At 39.6% G+C, this 16,476-nt stretch overlaps 1 protein-coding gene across 28 annotated transcripts in view; it reads left to right on the top strand.

Moving 5' to 3' along the window:
* SMG7 (SMG7 nonsense mediated mRNA decay factor) overlaps positions 1-16,476 on the top strand; it is an 86,262-nt gene that overhangs the window by 63,114 nt on the left and 6,672 nt on the right. For 7 of the 28 annotated variants that reach the window (XM_086343437.1, XM_086343452.1, XM_086343436.1 and 4 more), the window contains 10 exons: positions 3,723-3,885; positions 4,233-4,389; positions 7,292-7,362; positions 8,976-9,036; positions 10,172-10,291; positions 10,949-11,237; positions 13,190-13,334; positions 13,803-14,185; positions 15,053-15,424; positions 16,166-16,315. In XM_086343437.1, the coding sequence (XP_086199563.1) occupies positions 3,723-3,885; positions 4,233-4,389; positions 7,292-7,362; positions 8,976-9,036; positions 10,172-10,291; positions 10,949-11,237; positions 13,190-13,334; positions 13,803-14,185; positions 15,053-15,424; positions 16,166-16,315 (1,911 nt within the window). Of the gene's footprint in view, positions 1-3,722; positions 3,886-4,232; positions 4,390-7,291; positions 7,363-8,975; positions 9,037-10,171; positions 10,292-10,948; positions 11,376-13,189; positions 13,335-13,802; positions 14,186-15,052; positions 15,425-16,165; positions 16,316-16,476 lie in introns of all 28 variants that reach the window. The other 21 variants (XM_086343432.1, XM_086343448.1, XM_086343431.1 and 18 more) reach the window with 7 other exon arrangements.

The raw sequence follows: 16,476 nt of genomic DNA, 5'->3' as shown, positions 1-16,476 counted from the left end.
ATCAACAGTGAATAAGACAGTCTCAAAGAACATATTCCTAGGTTACTTTTGAGTGTCTATACACTTGGGGAATTGTCTGTAACTATGGTTTTTCCTGTGGTCATGTATGGATGTGAGAGTTGAACTGTGAAGAAGGCTGAGCACCGAAGAATTGATGCTTTTGAACTGTGGTGTTGGAGAAGACTCTTGAAAGTCCTTTGGACTGCAAGGAGATCCAACCAGTCCATTCTGAAGGAGATCAGCCCTGGGATTTCTTTGGAAGGAATGATGCTAAAGCTGAAACTCCAGTACTTTGGCCACCTCATGCAAGGAGTAGACTCATTGGAAAAGACTATGATGCTGGGAGGGATGGGGGGCAGGAGGAGAAGGGGACGACAGAGGATGAGATGGCTGGATGGCATCACTGACTCGATGGACGTGAGTCTGAGTGAACTCCGGGAGTTGGTGATGGAAAGAGAGGCCTGGCATGCTGTGATGCATGGGATTGCAAAGAGTCGGACACGACTGAGCGACTGAACTGAACTGAACTGAACTGAGGAATTGTCTGTAACCGGGAAATTGTCTATGAAGTATTATAGAGGTTTCACATTCCAGAGATTGTAGAACTTAGTTAAAAGACAGTAAATTAGCCAGATAAAATCAGTGTGAAATAGTTTTTATAGACGATCATTTTTTAGTTGATACTTTTTATGTGTAAGAGATTATACCAAGTAACTATAATAGACGTAGTTTGTTTTTGAAATAAGCTTTTAGAGTCCCCTGCTGTTCTCTGCTTCTGTTAGTGACCTATTTAAACTTAGCCCATGATTTATGGGGTTGGGTACATGAAAGAAACAACTTTTTAAAGCCCTAGGCTGTTCAGCCTAGAAAAACAAGTCTAAATATTATTCATTGTAAGTTTTCAGATATATGAAGGATTATTTTAAAAGAACACATCTTTGTCTTCCTGAGGTCGGAAATAAAATCTTAAAATTTAAATAGAGACCTGTAGGGGCTTACTAGGAGGTCTCTCTTTTGAGAGCTTAAAAGTCAGATTGACAGCCATTTTTCTTGAATGGTTTAGGTGCAGTCTCATTGAATAGCAGGGGGTTGGACCAAGTGATCTTTTGAGATTGCTTCCAACTCTGATTCTATTCAAGATATACTCCGTAAATGGGGAGGGAGGGGGGACCTACCTTCATGAGATCTTCTCTAAGTCATTCTCATATAGAAGCTAGTCAGTTTTGTAGTCAATTTGGTTCAACCTCAGACACTAATACTGTCTTCAGATATATATTTTTGCATGTGAAGTTCTGGTGGGTGTATGTGGGCAATTGCTAAAATAACACTTTAAAGTATTATTCCAACACTCTGAAGTTAAACATAGTATGAGGCAGATCTATTTTAAACCTTAGCCAGTATTGAAATGTCAGAAGAACATTGTTGGAGTGGAATTTTAGCATAGTTGAGTAAGTATTTCTAAAGCTTTTACAGATAATTAGTATTATCCACATGTAAATCTCAGTGTATCTGTCTTACCAGCAAGTCTTTACCTACTAAGCAGAAACATGTACCAACTTGAGAGGTCCTTAAGTCCTCATTGGAGGACTTAAGATCTGGGTTTAGGAACTGAGATACACGGCTTTTATATCTGTTAAATGTGTGCTGTTTCTTAACAGTATTTAGTTCAGTATAATCCTTAACTGCGTTGCAAGTGTCTTTGAGTAACAAAAAGTCAGTCCCAGTTTAACCTGTTACTAAAATGCAATCCAAATGTTATGAAATTACAACTTAATAGTTATGTATTTCTAAAAGTATGGGTTATTCCTTCACTAAGTGTTTGAGTCCTATTGTATACTCTGCACTTCTCTCACTTCTCTAAGCTCTTAGAGATATAGAGGAGAACAGGACATAGTCTGTACCTTCATGAACTTGCATTATCATTTGCTAGTCCTAGGCTGCTTTCATATGCTATGTTTCTGTACATAAACTAGGAAAAAAATTTTGTTCAGTAGAACATTGCCTTCTAAAATAAATGCCACTGGATTTATAGATACAAGGGATACATTACTATAAATTATACTCATAGAAAAGCACACTTCTTGAAAAACAATATTCTCATGCCAGTCTTAGGTGTTTATGTAAATAGTCAGCTGATCTGTAAAGTTGGATGTAGAAAACGAAAGAAGAGTTTTATAGGAGCACTCTGGGAACGAAATAACATTTCAAGATATTCAGAGTAAAGGAAAGAAAAATGGTCGATGCCATTTGAAAAGGAGTAAGCATTCTTGATGTACATACTGGAAAGACAGATGGCAGGATGATAGGGAGAATAGAATTAAAGAGAAATAGAACTGTGTTTTTTCCAATGATAATGTGAAAGATCTTGTTAGTAGAATTATGGAACTTATTCTGGATGTTTCACATTCTTTATGGTAAAAAAAAAAAATCTCAGAATAGGCTGGACACAAGCAGCTATAAATTTCTGAGATGGTAGGATCTCTTGTCACTGCTGGTAGAAGTGTAAGTGACATAATCCATTTCCCATCGTAAGGCTAGTGGCGGTGAACCCCACTTTCTCCAGAAGTTTGGCCTGGGGAGGGAGGGTATTTGGCCGTGGCTGAAGTGTAAGGTGAAACCAGGATGTCGTCTCTAATAGCTATCAAGTTTGTCAGGAACTTGTGTTGGAAAACTGTTTTCTGTGGGAGTACTCTACACTACTGCACATATTGAGGTAGCAGGGTGATGAAGTTAAGGCAGCTGAGAGCGTGCAGGTGAAACCTTCCTCACGGGGATGCTCAGCAGATCACTGTGAGCATACACTTCTTAAGTCAAAGAAATGTGGTTGTGAAGGCCATTGCTTTCCTGATAGAGGAACGTGTCAGTATAATTATTTGTACAAATGCCTGTTCAGTTCAGTTCAGTCACTCAGTCATGTCCAACTCTTTGCGACCCCATGAACCGCAGCACACCAGGCCTCCCTGTCCATCACCAGCTCCCGGAGTCCACCCAAACCCATGTCCATTGAGTTGGTGATGCCATCCAACCATCTCATCCTCTGTCGTCCCCTTCTTCTCCTGTCCTCAATCTTTCCCAACATCAGGGTCTTTTCAAATGAGTTGGCTCTTCGCATCAGGTGGCCTATAATACTTGTTAATGATTGCTTTGGATTATCCTTTACCCTGTGTTTCAGATATGTTTTTGCTATATATCTCATTTATAAATAAATTTCTTTAAATGTGTCAAGCCTTTGAAAGAGTAAACTTTATGACCAAGTTTGGAAGACATTTGTTACATGCCAAGAGTTCAGAAACATGCATTTTGCCTCTTTTTACTTGAAATTTTGATTTTCACTATGTGCACCTATTTTGTCATCATTGGTCCTGGTTTCATATTTTAGTATGTTTCCATCTCTTATAAAATAGCTTCTGATGAATTAAAATGTATAAATTTATTAATAGTCCTCTAAAAAGTTTTTCTCGGATCATATTAAAAAATACATAGTTTCTTGCAGTAAAAAGCATTGTTAAAAAAAAAAAACAAAAAACAGCTCTGTGGTGACTGGGTTAAATCTTTTCAGGGCAGAAAGTCAACATGAGAAACATCAGACTGCATCATATTCAATTAAAATACTCATCTATAAATGTTACCGTTGTGGTTTAAATGCAGACTGCCAGTTTAATTGTGCTGAAGACAGCTTCAGTTCTTGATAATATATTCAGTATTCCTGTCTTCTTTTATAGAGGCTGCTATTCCAGAAAGCTTTCAACTCTCAGCAGTTAGTTCACGTCACTGTCATTAACCTGTTTCAACTTCATCATCTTCGTGACTTTAGCAACGAAACGGAGCAGCATAGTTATAGCCAAGATGAGCAGCTGTGTTGGACACAGTTGCTGGCCCTCTTTAGTGAGTATTAAATCATTTAACTTCCTGTGCCATCTTTTTTGGGAAGCATGAACTTTGACATTTTCATCGTTGCAACAAACCATTAGTAACATGAAAAAGTGTTTATTTCGTAATACTGAATCAGGAGGCCTAAACCCTAAGTTCTCTCCTTTTATCTGCTGACATCCCCTTCATCAACTGTATCTGTGACATTGCTAATGTAGAAAAGAAGATGTCTTTTTAGAAGGAAGCTGTAAGATATTTAAGTGTTAAGTAGCATACAGCCCAAGGCTCGTAGTAATATTTTAATTTGGACTGGTACACAATTTCAAATATTTTATTCTTTGTGCACACATTTTTTCTTTAAGTGTCTTTTCTTGGCATCCTGTGCAAGTGTCCTCTCCAGAACAAGTCTCAGGAGGAATCCTACAATGCCTATCCCCTACCTGCCGTCAAGGTGTCCATGGACTGGCTGAGACTCAGACCCAGGGTGTTTCAGGAGGCAGTGGTGGATGAAAGACAGTAGTAAGTATCTCGGAATTTCCCATTAGCTGTGTGCTTTGTTTGTTTGATATCCACAGATATGTAGAAACTGCCTTCTAACACAATATTGGAACAGTGGAGGACTTGTATTTTCCACCTACTCTCTAGAAATTGAACTGAAGACTTCTTTGTAAGCTTTTCACTTACTTGGTCGAATTCTTCATGGGAGGCACAATCTTAGATTTCTGACTCGCTGTGTGCTCCCGCATTCCTGCTTGTCATCCTGGGGAAAGGCATTTTTCACATTGCAAAATGAAATAGTTTGTTTCTTATTCATTACAATACACCCCAATTTTCTGTTTAGGAATTGAAGGGAAGAGATTTTTTACTTCTTCCTTCTTTTTTTTAACTAAGCTGTTTGCTGCTGACTTTCAGTAACACCCAGTTTGAGTTATATTTGTTCTAAGCATAGAGAATTGGCTATTATTTGGGCTCTCATGATTTTCCGTGTAATCTCTACTCAGAATATTCCTGACAGTTCTTAGGAATTATTCATTAGACAGTGACAAATGAAAGCTTTCAGTTTACCTTTGGCCATAGGAATAAATGGGCTTCCCTGGTGGCTCATTGGTAAAGAATTCATCTGACAATGCAGGAGCCGCAGTTTCAATCCCTGGTCAGAAAGATCCCCTAGAGAAGGAAATGGCAACCCACTCCAGTATTCTTGCCTGGAAAATCCCATTGTCAGAGGAGCCTGGCAGGTTATAGTCCATGGGTTCACAAAAGAGTCAGACATGACGTAGCCCCTAAACAACAATAGAATAAATACCTGCAGTAAGGCTTTGCAGTGAGTGAGAAGCTTCTCTCCTGCATACTTTGATGGTGGATATTGGGAGAGTCTCTGAAATTTCTACTTTGTGGCTCAGCATCTACATATTGACCAAGGTCACAACCTGAAAAATGTCCTAGCCACATTCAGGACCCCATGATCCCTCTTACTTTGTGCTTGTCTTACCTCTTCTCCTCTCAAATCTAACTTTAAGCGCCTTCATTTTTGATATTGTCATGAACAGAGTTTAGCAACATAAGCACAGCATACTACACTTCTCTTTTTCATGCCAAGGTAGTAAAGTTATATTTTAGATAGTGTTTTCTTGCACAGAATTTTCATTTCTTAACCAGAAGCTATACCTTTTTCCTTATCATGTGTACTTTAGAACTTGTGTTTGGTTCAGTAAGTTGTATTAGTAATGTTATGGAAAAAGCATTGGTATTTTTATTTAGTTTTTTTTTGTTCCTATACAGTGAGTGATCTTTTAGGCCCATTCTATGCATTCCCATTTCTTTTCTTTTCTTTTTTAATTTTTTTTCACTGTGCCACATAAGTTGCAGGATCTTCGTTCCCCCACCAGTGATTGAAGCTGGGTCACAGCAGCGACAGCCCCGAGTCCTAACCACTGGGCTGCCAGGGAACTCCCTGTGCATTCTTATCATCGCAAAGGATATTCAACCAGAAGAAATAGCTTTATTTTCAAACTTCTTTCCTTTTTCTTCCGTATCATTTACTCTTCTCCCTTTCTTCTCTCAGATTTATTGGGATCTTTAAATTATGTCCTTGCAGGTATTTTATTTTATCTTAAAGTATGTTATTACTCATTTTCAGCTTGTTTGAGGTATTTCTCTAAAACTGAAGATTTTCCTAATGTGTCAGATACATCAAGGTGTAGTAATCCTCATATCTTTTAAATGAGGGTAAAAACAATTTTCTGAACTTCAAGTAAACTTCAGTTTCTTGCTTTTGACCATTATAATTTCTAGAACTTGTTTTCTTCTATACTTTTTTGAGAACATGTTCTCTTAGACTGATAAGTACATGAAATAGTGATTTTTTTTTCTTTGTAGAAAGCAGAGTTAGACTTAAGTAACCCACAGTGGGGTAAAGCAATATATCATTAGGTCATTTCTTATACTCTTTTTTTGTCTGTTTCTTGAGATTTCATATTTGTTGCATAGAGACATTGTTCTAGTCTAGCATGCTTTTTTAGATTATTAACCTTCCTTTTCAACTGTCTCTTAACTCATTACATCCTCAAAGGCTTGTAGCAGACATTTATTCTTCAATGTTGTTTCCTTATATATTTTTTCTATATTATTCATTTATATATATTTTAAAGTAGCGTATTCCCATATTTTAAAGTGTACAGCTGTCAGCTTCCAGGTTTTTTCTCTGATGTGATGATATGCATCCAATCTCTCTATCCTGGGCAACTCACCCTGGGCTTTTTAAATTTTTTTAAAGCCACACTCTTTTACCAACATGGTGGTTACATATTTCTAGAAAATCTTAATATTATCTTAAGTAGATTGTAATTATTTTTAATATTTTAACTAAGTATTAAGAACATTTTTTAATATTTTGCAAACTTTGGCAAAGGTTTGGTGTTAGGAGACAGAGGTAAGGACATTGTAACAATGTGAACTTTTTTATATCATAAAGAAAAAGGCATATTCATCACTTTTAATGTGATATGACTATGATGTAACCACATCCCCTGTCACAGATTAAGAACTAGTAATGGGTTCCATAACTGATAATGTATGTGAAAAATATAAAAACATAATGTGCTATTTCTCTGGTCAAAGGTTTCTCAGTAAATATCCATTTTCAGTGAATAAAACTGACAAGTCAGTTTTTCTGATTGTTAAATTAGGAACCTGGGGACCGATCTGCAGTAGTAGGTCTCTGTTATAGAAGTTTGGCCCTTCTGGTGTATCTTATCTAGACACATTTGTAATTATATTTTAGGAAATCATAACAGCATTTAAAATGCTAAACCAAGAGAAAAATACATAGTCTAGGTCCTGTTGGTAACATTTTTATGGCTTATTAGCGTTCTGGTTTCTCATGCAAAAATAAAGTCTGAACTGTCTGTTTAATTTACAGCATTTGGCCGTGGCTAATTTCTCTTCTGAACAGTTTCCATCCCCATGAAGAAGATCTTTCAAGTACTAATGGTAAGAGCTCCCTTAACCTTGTGTTGCTGACATTGTTCTCTGTCACTACCAGTGGGCTTAGTGAAAGTGAAAGCTGCTCAGTTGTGTCTGTCTGTTTGCGACCCCGTGGACTATGCAGTCCTTGGAATTCTCCAGGCCAGAGTATTGGAGTGGTAGCCTTTCCCCTTCTCCAGGGAATCTTTCCAACCCAGAGATTGAACTTAGGTCTCCCACATTGCAGGCTGATTCTTTACCAGCTGAGCCACAAAGGAAGTAAATAGTGGGCTTAAGGCCAGAGAAAAACAAGGTTTTGTTCTTAAGTGTTTGACTTTAAATTCAGTATCTCAGAGGAGACTTTGTGCTTTGCATTGGTTAAGTGGGTGGAAATAGAGATAATAATCCTCTTGTAATTCTCTCAGCTTATTCTCCTGTTCTGCTTCATTTGAATAGGAGTCCAGAGAGTAGTGTTTTCAGATTCTTTCCATCTTCCCTTCTTCCTCATTCTTAATAGTTATTTTTTTGGGGAACTAAAGTGAACAACATTACTCTGTCAAAATAATACTTGCTTATCAGGACATTTGGGACATACAAACAAAGAACACAAGTCCCCCTTAGTTCTCTCGTACAGAAATACTCTCTGTACTATTCACGATACTCTATTTTCTTTGAGGCTTTTACTTCTTTGTACATACATACACATACCTGCATGTGATTGATATCATATCGTTAAAGTTATGTGATATAGTCCACAAGAATCTGCCTGCAATACAGGAAACCCGGGTTTGATCCCTGGGTCTGGAAGATCCCCTGGAGAAGGAAATGGCAACCCACCCTGGTATTCTTGCCTGGAGAATTCCATGGACAGAGGAGTCTGGGCTACAGTCCATGGGGAGTGGACACGACTAAGCCACACACACACACACACACACACACACACACACACACGCTTTATAAGTTTAACAAGATACTGTTAGAATTTTTCTTTGTCATTTAAACATTTTGGAACGTGATTTTTAAAGGCTGCTTAATAGTCCATCCTATTGGCTGTGCCATAATTTATTTAATCATTATCCATTTGCTTAAAACTTTGCCCCATTATAAGTAGCACTGCATTGAACAAACTATAATTGACTCCTTTCTGATTATTTTTCTTCCATTAGATCAGTGCCCCTCAAGCATCATATTTGCAAATGAATCACTTGGGATCTTGTTAAAATGCAGTTTATGATTCCGTAGGTTTGGGATAATGCCCAAGATTCTGTATTTCTTACAAGCTCCTGGGTGATGTAATGTTGATATTCAGTGCTTTGAGTTAACAAGGAGATAATCTAAACATTGTGATTAATGGATCAAGCTATGAATTTTTAAGGCTGCTAGGGGAAAAAATAGTCCATCGTACCCATCCTCCTCAGCCTTGAGTCTTGGGCAATGTCACGGGCTCAGAGGCCACAGGTAGGGGCTTCACGGGTAAGTTATTTTATCACAGTAACTATAAAGAGGAACAGAGAACTATGAGCATTAATCTTTCTTTCTGTCTAGAAAATATTCTTTTTTTAATATAGGAAGCAATATCCTGCTGAACAATAATATTTTAATTAAAATGTTTACAAGTCTTGATTTCTGCCGTTCTCTAGCAACACCACTTCCAGAGGAGTTTGAGTTACAAGGATTCTTGGCTTTGAGACCTTCTTTCAGGTAGGTGGCCTTTGTCACTGTTTACCTAGAGTATAAAAAAGCTTCCTAATGTACTTCCCTACTTAAAAGTTCTCTCCTTAGTCCATTTTTACTCTGCTTCTGCAGTTATAAAGTATAGATTTTATGATGTCCCATTACTAGTACAGAAAACTTCAATTTACACATCCCCAGTTGTTAAAATATCTTTTTTATCTCAATGTCCAAAAGCTTAGTTTTTCAGCCATATTTCCTGCGACTTTCACCCCTTTCCCCCTCCAGTAGCTACACGTTATACATAAACTGTGACCTGTACTGGAATAGCTCTGTATTTTTATTCCTCCAAAACTTTGTTCATGCTGTGCCTGAAAAGTTCACATTCCTCTTTCATCCTTCCCTTACTTACTAATCTGTAAGCTCTTAACCATACCTGTCCAGGGTCCAGGTCAGGTATCACTTATTTTGTGAACCTTTTCAAAGCTTATCAGAAGACAGTAATGTTTCTTTTATAATGCTTCTCTTATTCTTTGCTTAGCTTTTATCTCTTCGGATTAAATCATAATTATTTGTTCCTTAAGGTCAGGAGACTATCTATCGTTGTATCCTCAGTTTCTGGCCTACTGCCTGGAAGTTCTTAGATGCTGCTGCTTTTTTTTTTTTTTAAGATAGCTTAAAGAGAAATTTGAAAAACCCTTACTTTTTAGGTTGACTTACTTTTCTAATGTCAGTGAGTTTTTTGCTCTGTACACTTTATGGTATGTGTTCATTTTTTTCTGATTTAGATTTGGCCACCTTGAAATGAATAGATAATACTATCTGTTAGAATAGATACCTCAAAGACTCTAGCATTGCCATGGTTGTTTGAAGTAAGTTACTTACAATGTGAGCTTACTGTTAAATAAAAACTTTATTTATATTTTAAAAAAAGTCATTCCTAATAAAACGTGATTTATTTCAACTCCTCCATGAGAAAGTGAAATATAAATAAAAATATCACATTAATATTGCTTTGTTTCATGGTATTTACAGTCTTTAAGAGTATAAATAAGTTCAAGCAAATGCAGCTAATTACAACAAATAGCTAACCTGTATGGAAAAATCTGAAGCCATTGCAGTTCATTAGGTTTAATTTTCTATAATTTGCTTATGTCAATTTTAGGAACTTGGATTTTTCCAAAGGTCACCAGGGTATTACAGGAGACAAAGAGGGTCAGCAACGACAAATACGACAGCAGCGTTTGATCTCTATAGGCAAATGGATTGCAGATAATCAGCCAAGGTATTCCTCATCAGATACATACACACACCCCATATGAGTTTTACACTTTGGTATAAAGCTATTGATTGTAAACTCTTAAGTCAAAAGGTTGGGAACACAGCATCGGATTATGACCCTAGTGATCTTTAGAATCTCTTTAATCTCTGTCTTCTCATTACCCTGCCTCTTTTAGAGGAATTGGCCTTGTCTCCCCTATTTATTGCGAGATGCTTCTCCAATTTATGAACATCCGTATAAATCTTAACTAAATTGTATGTTCACAGTCACGGTGATTTGTGTTGACAAGGGCATGCATGGTGGTCAGTTTCAGTCAAGACGGACCAGGATGATGCTTGTGCATCTCTGAGCTTCAGTTTTCACACGTATAAAATAGGAACGTCAAGGGCCCATTCTGGTGTCTTGTGCTTAAAACACGCTGAGCAGATGTAACTGTACTTACTGGAAAAATGGTAAAAGGGCCTAGGCGTGTGTTGTGGCGATGTGTGGTAGCATAATGAGAATGTGAGTTTCTACAGAACTGCTGTTTATGTTCCCCAAGTCCACGCTATTGCATCCTGCTGTTTCCCACATTTTAAGGCTGTGGGACCCATACAAAGTTCAGCTGTTACTGTTTTTGATTTATGTTTTTCATATATGGATTTATTTTTACTTTTTTAGGCTGATTCAGTGTGAAAATGAGGTAGGGAAATTGTTGTTTATCACAGAAATCCCAGAGTTAATACTGGAAGACCCCAGTGAAGCCAAAGAGAACCTCATTCTGCAAGACACAACCATCATAGAGTCCCTGGCAGCTGACGGGAACCCAGGACTGAAATCAGTGCTATCTACAGGCCGGAATCTAAGCAACAACTGCGACCCAGGAGAGAAACCAGTGGTCACCTTCAAAGAGAACATGAAGCCACGAGAAGTGAGCAGAGACCAAGGAAGAAGTTTTCCTCCCAAAGAGGTGAGAAGGGACTATAGCAAAGGAGTAGCTGTAACTAAGAATGATGGAAAGAAGGACAACAACAAGAGGAAAACAGAAACCAAGAAATGCACCTTAGAAAAGTTACAGGAAACAGGAAAGCAGAGTGTGGCAGTGCAGGTAAGCTGCGTTTGAACTGTAAAGCAGGTAGAGGAAGGCTCACACAAAAGGCAAGCGTTCCATTCGCTCCTAGACCCTTGAGAATTGGCTATTCTGGAAGCGTCCGTGCACTCTAAGAAGGCTGCATAGTAAGGTAATGTGAAGAACTATGGTAGATCTGTACTCTTGTCAGTTCACAGAAGTTGTAATGTGAGTGAAAAAATCCTAACCTGATTGGACATCTCTGTCAGTTCTCTCCAGTTTAAGTAGTAGGAAATGAGCCCAGTTGCAGAGCTCTCGATTTCACAAATAATTACATTTTCTTTGGGAGCTATAACTGCGATTTTTTAAAAATTTGAGATCTTTATAGATCCCACATAGTTGAGTATGTTGAGGCTTACACAGTGGTATTTCGTGGGGTTTTGTGTTTTTTTCCCCCCAGATTCACTATACAAAATGAAACACATTTTTGGAAAAAGATTTTCCTTGACATTTCTATCTGCCCCAGCCAGTAGCATTGTATAACCTCAGTGTTATCCTGACTCATGAGAATTTGTAAAGCAAGAATCCAAGTCTCCTGCTGGGGAAAGATAAACACCACTCAGTTATTAGTGACTTGTTTATATATATATATGTATGTATCTTTCCAAAGAGATACAGATGATTTCATATAAACAGAAAAAGGTCTTTACTCTGTGCTGGTCTTATTAATACCACCAGTGTTTGTAGCCATTTGATTCATTGAACACATTTTGGCAAATATATTTATTTACAGTAGGCATGAGGAATCTTACATTTTTGAAAGCTGCTTTCAGATAAACAGTATCTACAGTGTATTTCCCTTACAAGATTTTTTGGGGAAAGAACATAATAGTTCCATTTTAATACTAGTAGTAGGGGGAGAAACAGAGAAAGAACATGGTAGAAATTGAGGAAAGGCACAGAGAGAGAGAGGCGCTGGGGAAAGGCAAGGGACAAACGCCGCAAGAGCTGTAAAGCCAGAGGTCAGCGTTTTAGGGTAAAGAGCTCAGCTGTTTCCCGCCTGCTCTGCCTTCATCCTCTGCAACTGCCTCCCAGAAAGGTCCAGGAAAATGAAATCTTCTTCCAGTCTCTCATCCCTTTTAAATCTGAGTATCTGTGATTAAAGAAAGCCTGACAATAATCAGTGTATCACCACCCTCTGTACCTCATCCTAAGTTTTCTATTAAATGCTGCCAGTTTTCCTCATTTTATTCATCTTTATATTACTTGAGCAATGCATATGGGATCTGCTTCTCTGGCGCCACGTGTAGGATCTCAGGCCTGATTTTTTTATTGCTGAAAGTATCCTCATTTATTCTGGGGGTGGTAGGGTTGCAGGGTGGATGCTTGACTGATACCTTTAAAGCCTCCCAGATGAAGTTACACTGAGGGCCAAAGTGTCTCATCTGTGAGCTAGTGGTCATTATCAATTCATGTATGTTCTTAATGAATTAGAGAATACAGGGCCCTGGGGCCGATAACATTGGCTTAAGATAATAGGCAACTGTTTCAACCTGTTGGCATTGGGTGTCTCATTTATAAAAGAAATCAGTTCTCAGTCCTCTTCCATATTTCGTACTTCTGTGATTTTGTGAAAGCAGAATAACTATACAAGTAAAACTAAGCCCTTAACAGCTTTTTGAGGTATTTAAGTAATTTGATGTTCCCATTTTTAATTTAGGTGAAGTGAATAAGCATGTACTTTACTTTTTTTTTAACATAGGCTTTTAAATCCTTTGTTAGAGTAGGTGCTGCTTTCTGTCTCATTTGAGTTTCAGATTATTATAGGTAGTCTTGCTTCTGGTTGGTCATAGGTAAAATCTCAGACAGAGTTAAGAAAGACTCCAGTGTCTGAAGCCAGGAAAACACCTGTAACTCAAACCCCAAGTCAAGCAAGTAACTCCCAGTTCATCCCCATTCATCACCCTGGAGCCTTCCCTCCTCTTCCCAGCCGGCCAGGTAAATACATGTTTTGCAATGTCTTCTGCTGAATTCCGTCTGTGTAGGAGTTTCTGTTCACCTGCTGAGAAATTCTAGACTCTGCGGGACATGACTAAATCCTTAATATCAAAAGGTATAAGGAGTTCTCTTTCCCCTAAGGTTTCAATGATTTTTGAGCCATTTGCCTGTAGTTTATGCGCAAGTGCGTGCTCGTTGTTATGTAGGAGTGCCTGTCATTAAACATGGCATCCGAGAAACCTTTAGGACACTCCAGTTGCCTCAGTGGATATAAGTAGCAGGCAGTAATCTGTATTTAATTCTTGAAATCGGGTTAAAGGTTGACACTTGCATCTTACTTGATGCTTGATGCCTGTCTTTCGTGATTTATTAGAAAACCTCTTCTCCACCCCAGCCCCAGATGACTAATTTTTGTCTTTCGTTTGCTAAGTTTCCTTAGAACTAAAACGATGTTCTTCTGTTTTGAAGGGTTCCCGCCCCCAACATATGTTATCCCCCCTCCTGTGGCATTTTCTATGGGCTCAGGTTACACCTTCCCAGCTGGTGTTTCTGTCCCAGGAACCTTTCTTCAGCCTACAGCTCACTCTCCACCAGGAAACCAGGTGCAAGCTGGGAAACAGTCCCACATTCCTTACAGCCAGCAACGGCCCTCCGGACCAGGGCCAGTGACCCAGGGACCTCAGCAGCCTCAGCCACCTTCCCAGCAGCCCCTCCCACCTCTGCCAGCTCCGCCAGCAGCACAGACTGCAGGCCAGCTGCAGGTTCAAGCTCTAGCTCAGCAGCAACAGTCCCCTACAAAAGCTGTGCCGGCTTTGGGGAAAAGTCCTCCTCACCACTCTGGATTCCAGCAGGTGAGTTAGTTGTGTGTGCTTCCAGCTGAGGTGAGGAGAGGAGCACCTGGAATCATTCAGTGTCAAGTTCATTCAAAATACTAGTTAATCCACCTCCCTCAGTCAAATAGAGAGCTAATGGGAAGTTGCTTTATGACACAGGGAGCTCAACCTGGGGAGGGTGGAACGGGGTGGGCAGGTAGGATGGGGTGGGGCAGGGGTGGGATGTGGGAGGGAGGGGCTGTATGTGTACCTGCGGCTGATTCAGGTTGTTGTATGGCAGAAAGCATACGACACTGTAATGCAGTTATCCTCCAATTTAAAAAACAAAAGCATTCAGCTACTTTTTTCTTAGACTTATAATGATTATGGGAACACAGCAGTCTTTGCTGTTGAGGAAAGTTCAGTTGTTCTTTTTACTTTTGTAAAGGAGAATAGATATTACCTACCATACTTTCCTGCTACTGCTTGTTGGCTTTATAGAAAGGGATTTTCTGTAAATAATTTCCCATATTTAAACCTGAACTACAGAAGGGAAACAGAATCGTGCTCTTGATGAGATGTTAAGAGAACTGTGACACCAGTCTTAAGTATCATCATCCTGCAGCACTTGAAGCAGAAGGGGAAATGGATGCATGCCCACCCACCCATACTCACAGCCTCATTTATTAAACCTCTTAATATTGGAATTGAAAGAGAATATGAACTCAGTGCCCTTAATCTGTTCCCAGAAAGCTCTGCTTATTGAAAAACTTAAAGAGCAAAGAGCCTTGCATGACCAGGAGTTTTGTTGGTGGTAAAATCTCTCAAGTTCTCTCTGTGAGTCCTGAGTGAAGTAACATTGCATTTTTATCCTCATCTTGGTGAACCAGGCATCTCTTTTTTTAGTATCAACAGGCAGATGCCTCCAAACAGCTGTGGAATCCCCCTCAGGTTCAAGGCCCATTAGGGAAAATCATGCCTGTGAAACAGCCCTACTACCTTCAAACCCAAGACCCCATAAAACTGTTTGAGCCGTCGTTGCAACCTCCTGTAAGGCAGCAGCAGCCTCTCGAGAAAACAATGAAGCCTTTCCCCATGGAGCCATATAACCATAACCCCTCAGAAGTCAAGATCCCGGAGTTCTACTGGGATTCTTCCTACAGCACTGCTGATAACAGAGCTGTGATGGCACAGCAAGCCAGTGTGGACCGCAGGGGCAAACGGTCCCCGGGAGTCTTCCGTCCAGAGCAGGACCCTGTGCCCAGGATGCCATTTGAGGTGCGTGTCCTTCCCTGTCACCAGGCACTTCAGAGATCTCAGGTGGATGTTTAAAGGTCCCTCTGATTTCGTTAGTGCTACAGACCGCCACTGAGTGAGTGGGTGCAGCTCTTGGCGCCCTCTTCACACCATGTAGATTTGGGGAAGCTGAAGAACGCCGTTCCTGACGTTGAACTGTGACGGTCTGGCAGAGAGGACCATGTGCAGGAATCTCTAAGGCAGCGCATTAGAGAATTCTGAGACAAAGCTCCTCTCAGTTGGGCTGAATCCTCTAAGTTTAAAAGTAGATTTACTGCATATTTAAGCAAGTGGCTTTCTGAGAGGAACAAATTTAGCCTGTCACCTTTGATGGTGGAGTTCCCTGTCTTTGCCCTTTTTACTCATGAGAAACAGGTGTGTGTTGGTACCTTTTAAAAAAAAAGCTGTTTCTCCGTTAGCCCAAGATATGCTCGTCTCTTCGCTGCCTTGCGTCATTGCGCTGGCTGTCCACTAGCCTTTTGTGTTCTGCTCTGCTGGCCACTGTCTTTGCCTCTTTCTGCTGTCTTGATCTTTCCTTCTCATTGTCCTTGTGTCACCTTGCTTCGGTGTTTGGAAGCCTTTTCCTCTTTGCATAGCGCTGTCTTCTGTTCCTTACAGCTTCCTCCTTGACTTTACCTGCCTTCATCCCCCTAATGATGCGACTACTCCGCTGTGCTTTTGTCATCCCACATTGCATCTCACTGTGATCCTTTCTGTCACTAGGACCCCAAAGGCTCCCCTCTGCTTCCTCCGGACCTGTTAAAGAGTCTGGCTGCCTTGGAGGAAGAGGAAGAGCTGATTTTTTCTAACCCTCCTGATCTTTACCCAGCTCTGCTGGGGCCTCTCGCCTCTCTTCCTGGACGAAGCCTCTTTGTATGTATTTGATGTAATTCTTTTTCTTGCTGTAACCCCTGCCTTTTCTTCTGAGATTTTGTAGTAGAATAGGTAGTTTCTTCTTTCTAGGGCTTTCCTTTTTTTACCAGAATTTTAAAGCTTATTTCCTGATTGCCCAAACTAAGATTCACATGACAGTA

The sequence above is a fragment of the Bos grunniens genome, chromosome 16 (genome assembly GCF_055505025.1).
Source record: "Bos grunniens cultivar Pamir isolate PY7600 chromosome 16, Bosgru_T2T1.0, whole genome shotgun sequence".
Classification (NCBI taxonomy): domain Eukaryota; kingdom Metazoa; phylum Chordata; class Mammalia; order Artiodactyla; family Bovidae; genus Bos; species Bos grunniens.
This window is presented reverse-complemented; position numbering and strand designations above follow the sequence as displayed.